The 14,431-nt window shown below is 51.3% G+C and overlaps 1 protein-coding gene across 1 annotated transcript; it reads left to right on the top strand.

Moving 5' to 3' along the window:
• The first annotated feature begins 3,884 nt into the window (after positions 1-3,884).
• Positions 3,885-13,497, top strand: ZBTB9 (zinc finger and BTB domain containing 9). The gene is made up of 3 exons (XM_083428761.1): positions 3,885-3,956; positions 5,617-10,837; positions 10,880-13,497. Exon 2 carries the CDS (start codon positions 5,639-5,641, stop codon positions 6,962-6,964), a length of 1,326 nt encoding a protein of 441 aa, XP_083284887.1. The 5' UTR covers positions 3,885-3,956; positions 5,617-5,638; the 3' UTR covers positions 6,965-10,837; positions 10,880-13,497.
• Positions 13,498-14,431: the final 934 nt, after the last annotated feature.

Raw genomic sequence — 14,431 nt, 5'->3', positions numbered from 1 at the left:
TAAAAATATGCCCTTTTCCCTTATGGGGTATCCAAGAGCCCATATAGAGTCCTTACATAGGTTCCCTATTGGTAGGAGAAAATAACAGAGGCCAACCAGAGAATATTGAGAAGCAAAGCAGCTAGTAAGCTTGATCTTTATTGATCTGTTGCAACAGGGTACTCCCCTCCCACGCAGGAGAGGAAGAGGACCCCCCAGAATTGCTGTGCCAGAGCTTATAAAGACTTTTGAAAATCCCATTCTCTAGATCAGGACCACCCCCAGAAACATTATGCATACATCACAGAAGGGGTGTAACCTAAGACCACCCCTCAGGTACATGCATACATCACAGGAATTTAAATGTTGTTTTTCTCCTTGCCACAGTTTATCTCCTGTCTAGCAAGTTACTTGATTGGATTGCCTGGGGTGCTTGGCCATTCTTTTGTGGTGTTAAAATACTTATTTCCTGGGCCAGGTCACACCTTATTCAAACAGACATATCCTTGAGACAAGATTTGTGAGGAAAGACAATGGGGAGGCTTTTCCACAGAGAAAGGATTTGGTCAGTTTAAGAATCAAAATGGTTCCAGGTTGGTCTTCCTGTGTTGATCTGTGTATGTGCAGTTATGAACATTGCCATATATCTAATACCATAAAATTCCTATCACATTAGCCACTTTGAGACTCCTTTGGGTAGTGATAAAGCAGGATATCAAATCCAAACTCTTCCTCCTCCTCTTCTTCTTCAGGGGTAAGGGAAATAGATGGCTTGAGCTTGAGTTTGGCTCTTCTGTAAAGGATCTTGTGGCAATGGGAGGACTTTAACTGTGGCTGCAGCAGGAAAGCTGCAGGCATGATAGCATTGGGAGCCTTGTCGGTAACCGTAAGACCCTTGTGGTCAGAGGAGGCTTCCACGGCTCTCAGCAACCAACTCTTGCATGATGTGGCTTTGCTAGCAAGGCCAAAACATGCAGAAATGACCCGCCAGGAAAGATGGGCTACTCCTGTTGAACTCCTTCCTGCAAAAAGCTGCCAAAGCACCTCGCCAAAGACTTCTGAATAGGCTATTATGTTCTTATGTACGAAGAGATAAAAATTTAGCTGTGTTTCAGAGGAGAAAAACATGTTGGTTGTGTCAAGGCTTGTTTGTGAGTTGGAGGGTTCATCCGAGCAAAAATACACACCATAGTAACAAACAACATACTGTTACGGAAAAATCTAAGTGCCAGGCTGCTCAGTCACCCAGCTGGTCGGGCAGAGCCCATGGGTCCCTGCAGAATAAAGGAAGGAGTCCAGCCACCAACCGGAGGAAATAGCTGTAGACCAAAGTTTATTGCGCAATAGGTTCAAAGAGCAAATTTGAACCCCGAGGATGGGGTGACAAAGACTTTTAAAACTTTCCCACCACATCCCAGAATACAGTTTACACAGCATCATTGCTACATCACTGACATGTCACCAAAGGGGAGGGGTAGACGGGGGTTACACTAGTTCAACCTTGGGAAACATGTCCAGACAAGTCCTTGGTACAAGATTAGCATAAGCAGACATGTCAGGGCAAGACCCAGGTGTTAGATTACAATGGCAAACGCTTCTGAAGTCCCACCACCCAAAGTACAATAGAACTTTCTTTGCATGTCTGCCCCCTTGGCAAGTTTGGTTGATGGGATTAGGCTCTCCTTGGTTAACAATCAGCTCAGCAATTGTCACCTCTGGGCACTTCCTGGAGTCCCTTTTTCAAGGGCAAAATAGCGTTGGAATGGAGGAAAATGGCAAAGGAGTTGATTTTTTATGATTTTTTTAAAGCTAGGTAACTTACCTAAGCTGTCAAGTTGAAAGAATACATTCAGGCATAATATTTTTAACATTTAACAACTTTAAAGATGTGCCCCCCCCATAATTTCCATAACAATATGTCCATCCTATGTCAATAACAAATTGTTGCTGTTTTTTGGTTGAATATATGGTATATGGTAATTTATGGACCTAAGAGGTATCTAAAGCCATTTGCACATAACAAAATAGGAGCCAACACAACGCAAAAACTTGCTTTATGTAGGTTTTATTTTGTTTTTTATATTGTGTTACGGTAAAATCTGGGTGCGAGGCTGCTCTGCCACCCAGCTCGTCGGACTAAGTCCGCGGGTCCCTGCGGAGGAAAATGAGCTCAGCCAGAGACAGGAGCAAGCTGCAGAAGATCCAAGTTTATTGCACAACAGGTTCAAGGCGAGATTGAACCCCGAGGATGGGGTGACATTAACTTTTAAAACTTCCCTCCATGTCCCAGAATACAGTGCAAAATACCTCACAGTTACATCGTGAATACATTAAGAAGAGGTTGGGTTACACAGGATTAACATATGGAGGAGGGAGGGGGGATATGCAGAGCTGGAGATATGCGCAGATGAGTACTGGTGATGAGAAGACAATGGTCCATGTATGCATAGTCTGCCACCTGGCACTGCCTGGAGGAAAGGCTTGGCCGAGTGATTTGACAGGATTAGGAGCGTACATGACACCTCACTTGAGGGATTATGGAGGACAGAGGAGGTGTCATGGAATCCTAGAGAAATGGAGTAAATTGGCACCGAAAGCAAGAAAATCGGTGCTTGTGTAACAGTGTGGGGGCTGAGGGGTCCATGTAGGGCCGGGTGCCCTTGAGGTCATCGCCTCGGATCCTCTGGTGACCGGCGGAAGGGGTGAAGAAGACATGCCCCCCCCTTTCCGTATCAATTGTATTTTGGAAATGTACATCACTTTTTTCCCTTTAATTTTTTGCCCCCCCCCCAAGAGTGGGACCCTAAGCTAGAGCTTGTTTAGCTTATACGTAACGGACACAAGCAAGCAAAGTGTTTCCAGCTCTTCGTGTGGCTTACATGTGGTCTTCCTGTGTTGATCTATGTATGTGCAGTTATGAACATTACCATATATCTAATACCATAAAATTCCTATCACACATGCTGCCTTTTGCAATGCTTTTTGGAGGTGTTCAGCTTTATATAAATGGCAGTTTTGCAGATCACACAGAAGGCGCTAGAGCTTGCTGATCCGAACCTTGGTGGTTCAAATCCCTGTGACAGGGTGAGCTCCTGTTCGGTCCCTGCTCTTGCCAACCTAGCAATTTGAAAGCACATCAAAGTGTAAGTAGATAAATAGGTACCGCTCCGGCGGGAAGGTAAACGGTATTTCCGTGCGCTGCTCTGGTTCGCCAGAAGCATCTTAGTCCTGCTGGCCACATGACCCGGAAGCTGAACGCCGGCTCCCTCGGCCAGTTAAGGTAGATGAGCGCCGCAACCCCAGAGTCAGGGGTCCCTTTACCTTTCCAAAGCTTGCAACAGGTTTTCTTTCGTGTTTTCCTTTTGCTTTCAAATCGCCCCTGTGATGTTTGGATGAAGGGGGGCCTACAGATGTAATAGACACCACACTACTAGTAAATAGTCCTAAGAGTCATAATCTCCTTTCGATGTGCTTTGACTCGCTCCGGGAGCCCCCATCCCTCGCTGCAGCCAACCTTCGCTCTCGCTGAGGACTAGAAAGCTGCGAAGCCTGCCCGTCCCTCCCTCCCAGGAGCCGCGTCCAATGGGAAGGCGCAGCGCCTTCTCCCGGACCCGCCTCTGCGCTGCTTGTTTGCCTAATTGAAGGACGAACTCATCAAAGCAGCTCCCGCCTAAGTCGAAGAGCACAGCCAATCAGAGTCCAGGTCCGCATCCGGGTCCTGTTCTTCCGGCTGACGGGAGAGGCGGGCCGACAGTACAAGGGGCGGGACTCGACCACCTCCCCGGTTGGCTAAACTGCCCGGAGGGGGCGGGGCGTTCGAGCCGGGCGCCAATCCGAGCCAGCGCCCTCGCAGCTTCCGATTGGGCGCGGAGGAGGCCCGAGGGCGGGGCGCCTCTCGCTCCGGCTCAGCCGCTTCCGTCGGGCGGAAGGAAGGAAGGAAGGCGGAAGGAAGGGAAGAGGCGGCAACGGCGGCCGAGGTGAGGCGGCGGCGGGGAGGCGGCGGGGGGGAGGAGCCTCGGGAGCCTCTGGCCCCGCCCCCTGGCGCGCCGCGTCATCCTCCCAGGGGGAGGGGCCGGAGCGAGGGCGCCCCTGAGCACGCGCAGAGTGCCGGCCGCTGAGCCGAGGGCGCTCCGGAGAGGGCGCGGGGCGCGCAGCCCGAGAAGCCAATCAGTAAAGAGAATGGAGGACTGGAGGGAGGACTATATGGGGGGGGGAGAGACTGTCCCCCACCTGCGCAGATATGAACTCGCATAATTGGCTCCCAAGTCGCCTGCTGGCTGAAGGTCTATGCGCTGCCCAATTTCACGGTAACAGTAAATAGTGGAAATGCAAAAAAAAAGAGGGGGGGGGAGCATATACAGTAGGCACATTAAGTCGCAGAGATTCCCCTTGAAATACGGGGCGAGAAGAGAGAAGCAAAGACTCCGCGAACAGAGACAACAGCCCCAAAGGCGCCTCCGTCTCTGATAGGCAAGGTGCTTTTATTATTATTACAGTGGAACCTCGGTTGTCGAACGCCTCCATTGTCGTGCGTACACTCCTGAATTAGAATAAATACATTAATAAATGAATTATTATTTAGATGTATATACCGCCCTTTGTCGTAAGATCTCCGGGTGGTTCACATAATAATATACAAGATGAAAACAAGTAAGTAAGTAAACAGCAAAAGAAGACCCCTCCCCTTATTCTATATACTCAGCCTGGCTGGTTCTCCTCGTCCTCCTTCCTGCTTCAGTGGCTGGAGAGATCCTGGAGCTTCACCGGAGGCCAGGCAGCAGCAGCTGAGGAGCGTAGAAATGTAGGGTCAGAAGGGACCCTGAAGGTTATGTAGGGGGCTGGACAAGATAATAACAATTTTATTACTTATGTGCCTCCCATCTGACATGGTTGCCCCAGCCACTCTGGGCGGCTTGCAGTAAAATGTTTTAAAAGATGACCCTCGAGGTCCCTACCAATCTCTCTCTCTGTGTAAATTATTGAATGTACCTCCATTCCATTTTTTGTTTCTTGAAAGCTCAAAGCAGCTTACTTTAACAGAAATAAACAAATCACATTGTTGCAAATCACAGAACACAATTAGGAGCACCGTGAAATATCAGCAGCAGTGCTGAAAAACAGACAAATGAACCCACAAATCAGCACTAGAAAATGAAACAGACTCAAGGAGGCTCCAAAATTTGTCCAGCCAGAAGCCTCCGAAAGAGAAATATGATTTCTGTCAAACAGGGAACTCCTGGCCAAACTTGTGGCTGCCCGTGGCCACCTACAGAAGGCAGTGTTCCCAAATGGAGGCATCACAATGTTGTTTGATGGTTTTTTATCCCAACACCTTGTATCCCCAGGAATCCTTGGTGGGCGGCTGCCCAGGCTTCTGAGACAAGGCAGCAGCAGAGGAGATAGAAAGGTTTGGAAAGGAACCCAGCCCCCTGCAATGCAGTTCATATGTGGAGATACAGTTCTTGTGGCCCCTAATCTCTGGGTTGCAGATTGGGCAAAAGATTCCTGCATTTCAGGGGGTTGGGCTAGATGACCCTTGGGCTCCCTTCCCCCCCGGCAGGCAGCTGCCTGGCCTGCGGAGCCCCCTGTGCCCTCTCCTCCCCCCCCGGCCCCTCACCCTCTCTCTCCTCCTTGCAGCTGCGCCCGTTTCCCCGTGGCCATGGAGCCCGAGACGCGCAGCGTGCAGATTGAGTTCCCTCACTACGCCGCCGTCCTGCTGGAGTCGCTCAACAAGCACCGCCTGGAGGGCAAGTTCTGCGACATCGCCATCCACGTCCAGGGCCGCGTCTTCCAGGCGCACAAGAGCGTCCTGGCTGCCTCCTCGCCCTACTTCCACGACAAGCTGCTCCTGCACGACACCAACTGCATCGTGTTGCCCGGCGTCATCGAGCCGGACGCCTTCGAGAACCTCCTGCAGCTCATCTACTCGGGGCGCCTCAAGCTGCTCCTGGAGGCCCTGCCCAGCCACCTCCTGGTGGCCAGTGGGCTCCAGATGTGGCAGGTGGTGGACCAGTGCTCGGGCATCCTCAAGGAGCTGGAGGGCGGCGCCTGCCGGCCGTGGTCCAGCCGCGCCAGCGAGAGCCAGTCGCCCAGCAGCAGCAACTACTTTGGCTCCAGGGACGAGGCCGAAGCCGAGGCTCCTGGGCGGCGGCGGCGCACCTGCCCCGACGGCGAGGTCCTGAAGATCCGCGTGCCGCCTGACGAGGAGGAGGAGGAGGACGAGGAGGAGGAGGAGCAGCAGGCGCAGATCTGCAGCGGCTCCACCGACGGGCCGGCGAAGGCCGAGGAGAGCCGAGCCAAGGAGCCGCCCTTTGCCCCGGCGCACGAGGCCCCCAAGGTCTTCTACATCAAGCAGGAGCGCTTTGACGCCGAGGAGGCGGCCGCCTCGGCCTCGGTGCTGGGCGGGGCCGGCAGCAGCTCGTGCCTGTCGGAGGCTGGCTTCTTCAAGTCTCTGGGCAGGCCGCTGGCCGTGTCGGGGCTGTGCCCGGCCGAGATCCAGGAGAGCGGCGAGGTCGGCTACCTGCTCCCTGGCGCCCCGGCGGCATCCTCCTCCAGCGGCCCCGGCTTCTCGGCAAAGGCGGACTCGGTGGCTTTCCCCGAGAGCTCGTGGAAGCCCGTGGACCTCCATGGCAACGAGATCCTGGCGCACGCCGTGCACGGGCAGGTGGTTCACGCGCCCGTCAAGCTGATGTCTGCGCCCGACGGCAAGAAGTTTGGCTGCCTGTGCGGGAAGCGCTTTGCAGTCAAGCCCAAGCGGGACCGCCACATCATGCTGACCTTCAGCCTGCGCCCCTTTGGCTGCTCCGTCTGCAACAAGAAGTTCAAGCTCAAGCACCACCTGACCGAGCACATGAAGACGCACGACGGCAACCTGTACGCCTGCGAGGACTGCGGGCGCAAGTTCCGCGTCCAGAGCTGCTTCCTCAAGCACAAGGAGATCTGCAAGGGGCAGGGATGGGCCACCGCTTGCTGGACCTACAAGTAGAAGCAGGGGGGAGAGGCCCACCCAGAGATGGATGGAGGGATGGGAATCCCTGTGGACCCTCTTGGGGGCACAGAGGCGGGTTTGGGGGTCAGGGGGCCAGAGTACGTGTGCTGGGGGCGATGGCATAGACATGCCCAAAGACCCCCCCTTCGCCAGCCCCGCCACCTTGGGGATCAGGCTGGCATGAAAGGCAGGGAGCGAAGGGCTAAGCCCCAGGTGCTGGGGGGGGGGCTCCGTCAAGAGGGCTCTCCCCTTCCTGGACAGTCAACTGGCACCTGGCTGCTCCCCCCCCCCAGGCATGTAAGCTGTGGGGCCTCGTACAGGCCTGCTCTTCCTGCCCCACCTTCTTTGGGGGGGGGAGCCTGCGCACCCCCCACTTCTCTGCCTCTGTCTGGACACCATTTAAAACCCAATTCAATGCACAATTTTAAAATCGACATTAAAACCTCACCATTCACACAAACTGGCTGCTGGATGAGGACGCGGGAAGCTGATCTCGTTCAGCCCCTCCAACGGCTCCAGGGGGGAGACGGGGGGCCGAGAGAGGCCTCCCCGGCTGCTGCCCTCCCTGGTCTTCCGGTGGACTGGCTCTGGACGCGGAGGCTCCATTGTGGCCTCGCCCTGCTCTTCCTCTTCCTCTGTCACATCCATTTTGGTTGTCGGCCTGCACCACGGCCCTGTGCCCCCCACCTCGCGATGCCCCAAAGCGCATCTGTCACAGATTCCTGTGCAACCCTCCCCCGCTGTCTGCCCTCAGTTGGTGGGGCTGGGCTGGGCTGGGGGGCTGTGCCAGTGGCGGTTGCGTGGCACTGCTCCGTGGTCTTCCCCCCGGACTCTGGCCAGAGCTCCCTGTGCTGTTTTTGCTTCCTGCATTTCAGAGGGCTGGACTAGAAGAGCCTTGGGGCTCCTGTCCAGCCCTGGTCCTTTGATTTCCCCACGTAATAATGAGCTGCCTAGCCTTTCTGGAGGCTGCTTCTGAGAGGACCTGGGCAGGAGTGGTTTGGCTGGGGAAGGGCTTGGTGGTGGGAAGAGCAGCCCCTCAGGTTCCTCCTGGCCCTCCTGCTGCCGGCCCAGGGGTCTGGCACTTGGGGCTGCAGGGAGGGCAGCAGGCAGCCAGGGAATCACAACATTTCAGGGGGTCTCCAGGGCCCTTTCCCCAGAAGAGCCGGCAGGCTGCAGGTGCCCCACATGCCCCACAGGTGTGTGCAGAAGGACAGGAAGGAGAGGTGCCGTCTCAGTGGGAACCGCAGGACCATATTGTGGCAGCAGACGCTCAGTCCCCAGCATCTCCAGGTCCAAAATCCAGCAGAGCTGCTGCCAGCCAGTGTCAGCAGCCCTGGGTTCGCCAGACCCAATGGCCTTGACTTTGTCTAGGGTGGCTTCTCAGCCCCCCCCCCCCCCCGTGTTCATAACCTGGGATAACTCAGTCAGTGGAGCACGAGATTCTTGCTCTCAGGATCACGGGTTCGAGTCCCATGTTGGTCAAAAAAGGTTTCTTGGGCTGGGCTGGACTGCATGACCCTGATGGTCCCTTCCGACTCTGTGATACTATGCTAACTTCAAAAGCTTCCCAGAACTGCAGAGGGGGAAACTGAGACTAGATGTAGAAATAATACTAACTATGTTCATTATTTTATTCTGTATACCCCTCCCATCTGGCTGGGTTGCCCCATCCACTCTGGGCAGCTTCCAAGAGAGATGAAAGCAGAACCAAACATCACACGTTGAAAACTTCCCTGCACAGGCAGCCCCAAAGCTGTTTTTGCTATTAAATTGTGGAGTGGAGATTGGTAGGGAGCAGAGATCCTGGAGATGGGGCAGGAAGAGGCAGGACAGGTCTTTTTCCCTTTTCTTTGAAAGTTTAGCTTAATTTATTACATAAAGAGAGATAGAGAGAAAGAGAGAGAGAAGTGAAAAATACAAGGACACAAAAACCACGGGAGAGGGCCCTCTCCCACGAAATGAAGTTCAAACCCAGGGAGAAGATTCACAACACTATAACGCAACAATCACGAAGGAGCCCCTTCCAGCAGGGGGCGTCTTTTTGAGGAATGCCAAAGCTTCAGAGGCACAGAGGAGCCCTGCAGCCGGATCAGGCCAGTGGCTCCTCTGGGTCAGCATCCTGCTCGCATTGCGGCGAAGCACGTGCCCCAAAGGGAAGGAGCCCCAGAGCAGCGCCAGACTGCCGCAACCCTCTCCCCAGCTAGAAGCTGCCCTTCAGACCCAGAGCTCCTGGCCACAGACGGAGAAATGAGCCATTGGGGCATTGGCCCCGATCCTCTGTTAATTTGCCTAATTGGTGGCCATCCCTGTCTCTTGTGGGAGCCAGTCCCATGGTTTACACACATCTGCCCTGTATTTTCCGGCATTCGGCCTTTTCAGATGTCGCCGGCAGGTTCTAGAGGGAAATACAGGCAGAAGAAACCAGTCCCTGGCCGCCTCTGTCCCTGGAGGGCTTCTCTTGCTGGGGGCGGCTCACTTTCACCATCCAAAGGCAGACAGTTGAGGAAGGCGCCTCCCCAGGAGAGGCGTTTTGCCTTGCAGGTGCTTGGACTAGATGACCCTTGGAGTCCCTTCCAGCTCCGTGATTCTAAAAGCAGGTCAAAAGCAACCCCTTGAATGGTGCCAAGGAGCCCTGGCTTCTGGCTGCCATTGTTTCATGGAGGTGTCAGCGAAAGTGTGGGTCTTTGTGTTGGTTGCAAACCCCACCCCCAGGTACCTGGGCTTTCATTGCAGGGGGTTGGCCTGGAAGACCCTTGGGAGTCCTTTACAACTCTCCAATTCCATGAGAACCCACCTCCTTCCCAAGGAATCGCTTCCACTGTCAGAAAGCTCTTCTTGCTGTTTATTTGAGATCTCCTATGTCGCCCCCCTGCGACCTGGCTTTTTATGGTGGCCTAGGTATGTCTGGTGTGGGACGCAGGTGGCACTGTGGTCTAAACCAGAGCCTAGGCTTGCTGATCAGAAGGTCGGCGGTTCGAATCCCTGCAACGGGGAGAGTTCCCTGCTCCTGCCAACCTAGCAGTTGCACATCAAAGTGCAAGTAGATAAATAGGTACCACTCTGGTGAGAAGGCAAAGGGCATTTCCGTGCGCTGCTCTGGTTCGCCAGAAGCGGCTTAGTCCTGCTGGCCACATGACCCGGAAGCTGTACGCCGGCTCCCTTGGCCAATAAAGCGAGATGAGCGCCGCAACCCCAGAGTTGTCCACGACTGGACCTAACGGTCAGGGGTCCCTTTACCTTTAGGTATGGCTGGACAGTAGAGGAAAAGCCTGATAAGAAATTCAGGGCCCTGCTGTTTCTTCAACCTCCCCGTTCTGAGCAGGAGCAGCATAGATGTAAAAAAGGAGAAAGGTTTGCTGGGAAGTCTGCAGGAGGCGGAAGCTGCCCAGGGCATGAAGATTTATTTAAAATAAAATAAGATGAGGGTGCACTCAGTTCTGGTGCTAAAACTGGTTTTCTGTGTTTCAGCTAGATACCTTCCTGCATCGCGTGTTGCTTCTCTCACTGCCTGCTAGAACACCCAGTGCCATCAGCAGCAGAACCAAAGCAATGAGAAGCAAATGCTGGGGGGGGGGGGACCCGGTATTTTAATGAAGGGGGGAGCAAAATGACAAAGAGTCAGTAGCTGTGGAATGGCCAGTGGCGGGGGGGGGGGGGTTCAGGTATCCAGGAGGCCCATGAGGAGCAAGCCCATCCGGAGGGGGGGGGTGTTTTCTTCATGGCAGGTCTCGCTTGGAGCAAATAAACACGCTTCCAGTCGCATTGTCTGACAATCATTTATTGGTTTATAAAAATATTTATATGCTGCTTTATCCTAAAGTTGTTTACAGCAATGTAAGAACACAAAACCCAAACATAAAATTGTAATGAGTGAAAAAAAGAGAGAAATTAAAAACATAAAATTGTAATGAGTGAAAAAAAGAGAGAAATTAAAAACCTCCAAAGACCATGTATTCTTAGCTGCCTGCGTAGGCCTGGTTGAACAGTCTTTGGGAGGCGTTTTAAAAGTCAGCCCAGATGGCGTCTGCTGAATCTCCAGTGGCAGGGAGTTCCATATGACTAGGCCAGTGACAAGAACATTTGCGGAGTCTCACAAACCTGACGAGGAGAGCTTTAAACTAGATCTTGAGGGGGAAGGAGATGATACTGCAGAAGACAGAAGAACACCTGGTACTGGGGATGGTAGCCTCATTGATGCACAGGAAACTGAGGCGATGCTCCAGAAACCCGATAAAGGGCAAGAAACTACAGTGGTATCTCTGGATGCGAACGGGATCTGTTCCGGAGCCCCGTTCGCAACCTGAAGCAAACGCAACCCGCGTCTGCGTGTGCATGGGTCACGATTTGCCGCTTCTGTGAATGTGTGTGATGTCATTTTGAGCGTCTGCACATGCGTGAGCGGCAAAACCTGGAAGTAACGTGTTCTGTTACTTCTGGGTCGCCGCGGAGCACAACCTGAAAATGCTCAACCTGAAGCAACTTCAACCCGAGGTATGACTGTACAAGAAGGAAGCAGCTGGAGGGAGCGACTCATGGTTTCAGTTCAGCAAGACAAATTGGAGCTTCCACTACAGGGTGGCAAAGATGACTCAGAAGGCATTACTGAAACCTGCTGGGATGAATATTAAAGGTTTGTTACACTTTCTCTGCTCGTAGATACTTGTGTGAAGGCACCTCAGTAACATGCTTTCAATTGTTTAGAAGTTTTTCCTCGGAAACAGTGAACAGTAACTGAAGTTATTCTTAGAGATGAATCACTCACAGACTCTGAAAGCAAACAGCTATAATGGCACGCTTTGAGTTAAAAGTCTCTCTCTCTCTCCAGCAATGGCGTCCATCAGCAGCCCCAGCAAAGCAGAATTTACAGGCAGCACTCGTTGGGTAGACATTTGCCGTCTGCAAAAACAAAACTGGTAGTTCCTCTTTCTTATTGGCACTACCAGCCAGAGCCATGCATGCTTTGAGTGGCACTCCTATATATAAATGAATTTTCTGGAACCTCCTCTGTTTCTGGCAGAATGATTCCCTAACAATGAGACTCATGACTGGAACGTGGAAACTGAGGGGTACAGCCTGTTCAAAAGGAACAGACCAAACTGGAAGGGAGTAGTACAGTGGTACCTCGGGTTAAGAACTTACCGTATTTTTCGCTCTATAGGGCGCACTGGACTATAGGGCACACCTAGTGTTTTTTTTTTGGGGGGGGGATAAAGAAAAAAATAATAATTCACCTGCATCACCTGGACTGGACTGCTAGCTGGCACAGCAGTCTCCAGGTCATCTTCCATATGGGGTAAACCTGTTTGTACATTTGTAACTTTAAGCTTTAAGCCAGCCTTCAGGGATCACATTGTGCTCTGCCTGATCGTAAATAAAACTACTTTGTGTTACAGGTAGGTAGCTGTGTTGATCTGCCGTAGTTGAAACAAGATAAAAAAAATCCTTCCAGTAGTACCTTAGAGACCAGCCAAGTTTGCTATTGGTATGAGCTTTCATGTGCATGCACACTTCTTCAGCTACACTGAAACAGAAGTCACCAGACCCTTATATATAGTGAGAGGGTGGGGAGGGGTATTACTCAGAAGGGTGGTGGGAATGGGTGATTGGCAGATAGGTGTGGTAAACCTGTTGACAGCTGTTAACGTCTGACATTGAGATATTGGATTCTTATCTCATTATACATGATAAAGCTATTTTTAGCCATCTCACCCCTTGCTTTATTTATCCTGTAAGACCAATTGCAGTCGTTAACAGCTCATACCAATAACAAACTTAGTTGGTCTCTAAGGTGCTACTGGAAGGATTTTTTTTTACTTTTTGTTACTTATAAATAAGACTGTGGTGTCTTTATTCTTTTAGGAGGGATTTAAAAGGGGATCTTACCAGGAATAGTAGAACATATTTCAATCTGGGCAAGTCAGATTGAATTGCTTATTGCCTTAAGAAACTCACACAAGTTTGCAACCAGGTTTCTGCTGCATCAGAAGATGAATGCACTCTGCCAAGTTAGGAAGGAGATTGATAATCAATATATCCTCTCTTGCCACCCTCAACATTCCCACACAATTACACTCTGCTTCCCCATGCCTCTGTATCATGAAACCCAGGAGAACATGATCACTTCCTCCCAAGTTTCCCAGTACTTCTACTCCTGTTGGTGAGGACCAGGTCCAGGTGAGCCATCCGTCTCCCTTGTCTTGAGAGACAAAGGAAGAGCGTGTCATTGAGGAAAAAGCATTGAAGAGTTGCAGCGCCTGCTGTAGTTGCAGAGACCAATGTGGGAGAGACATGTTTTGTTGCATCTGGGCAGATTAAGGCCTGAAATTCTTTGGCACTGATATGGTTTCTCGTATGAGTATGAACATTTTGGGGGGGGGGTTGCCAGTGCTCTGCAGGTTTTTGGTTTTTTTGTATAATACTTTTTTATTAGCTTTTCAAATAAGAATACAATGTCAAAACCATTTCAAAACAATACACCTCAGGTTCATCAGAACCTTTCGACTTCCCTCCCTCCCTCCATGGTTCATAAATTCTCTGCATCTTTTAGTTTTCCAACTGTTAAAGTATACTAAAAATAAATTATCAAAGTTAATTTCACATTACAAGTCTTCACACATGTTTTAAACTGTTTGCAGTGACCTTTTAAATAATACACAAATTTACTCCAATCCTTCTCAAATACTTGATCTTCCTGATTTCGGGTCTTCCCCGTCAGCTTTGCCATCTCTGGAAAGTCCATAAGTTTCATCTGCTATTCTTCTTTTCCCAGAAATCCTTTACCTGCCTTGCCCCTTTGTACCTGGGCAGGTAAGGTCCTGCCCACTTCTAGTCACATGCAGAGGAAGTTTGTCCCAGTCCAGGAGGAAACAGGAAGTTTACTACTGGCTGGTCCAAGCATTCCAATTTATGTCTACTCTAGGAATGTTGTACTTGACTGCTAGGTGTTTCACACCCTCCAGTCTGAAACCGGCTACTTGGCCAAATTCACATAACCTATCCAGCACTTTAGGTACATTGCAAAGGGGATCTTCCACTGTTATTACTAAGTTGCCTGCAAAGACTTTTAATTTGTAATAATGATAATAATGATGATGATAATAATAATAATAATTGTTATTATTATTATTTATACCCCGCCTATCTTTATGTCTTACTCTTATGCCTTGAATATCTTGATCTAATCTTATGACTTTCGCCAGAACTTCCAAAACAGTTATAATTACCAATGGTGATAGAGGACAACCCTGTCTGGTACCTTTTGTAATATCACAAGTTTCCGTGAAAGTGTTAACAATCAGTTTGGCTTTCTGTTCATCTCCGCCAAGCTAAGCAGTTCGCTCCTTACCTCTCTCATCCTGACCTAGCCACTGTGATCCACGCAACGGTCACCTCGAGACTTGATTATTGTAACTCACTCTACGTGGGGCTGCCCTTGAGACTGACCCAGAAACTCCAGCGGGTGCA

This window comes from Podarcis tiliguerta (assembly GCF_965153285.1).
Source record: "Podarcis tiliguerta genome assembly, chromosome: 2".
Lineage (NCBI taxonomy): Eukaryota > Metazoa > Chordata > Lepidosauria > Squamata > Lacertidae > Podarcis > Podarcis tiliguerta.
The sequence above is the reverse complement of the archived record's forward strand: the minus strand, read 5'-3'. Positions and strand labels throughout refer to the sequence as shown.

Coding starts and splice junctions, on each gene's coding strand:
- ZBTB9 (XM_083428761.1), top strand. CDS start 5,639: ATGGAGCCCGAGACGCGCAGCGTGCAGATTGAGTTCCCTCACTACGCC.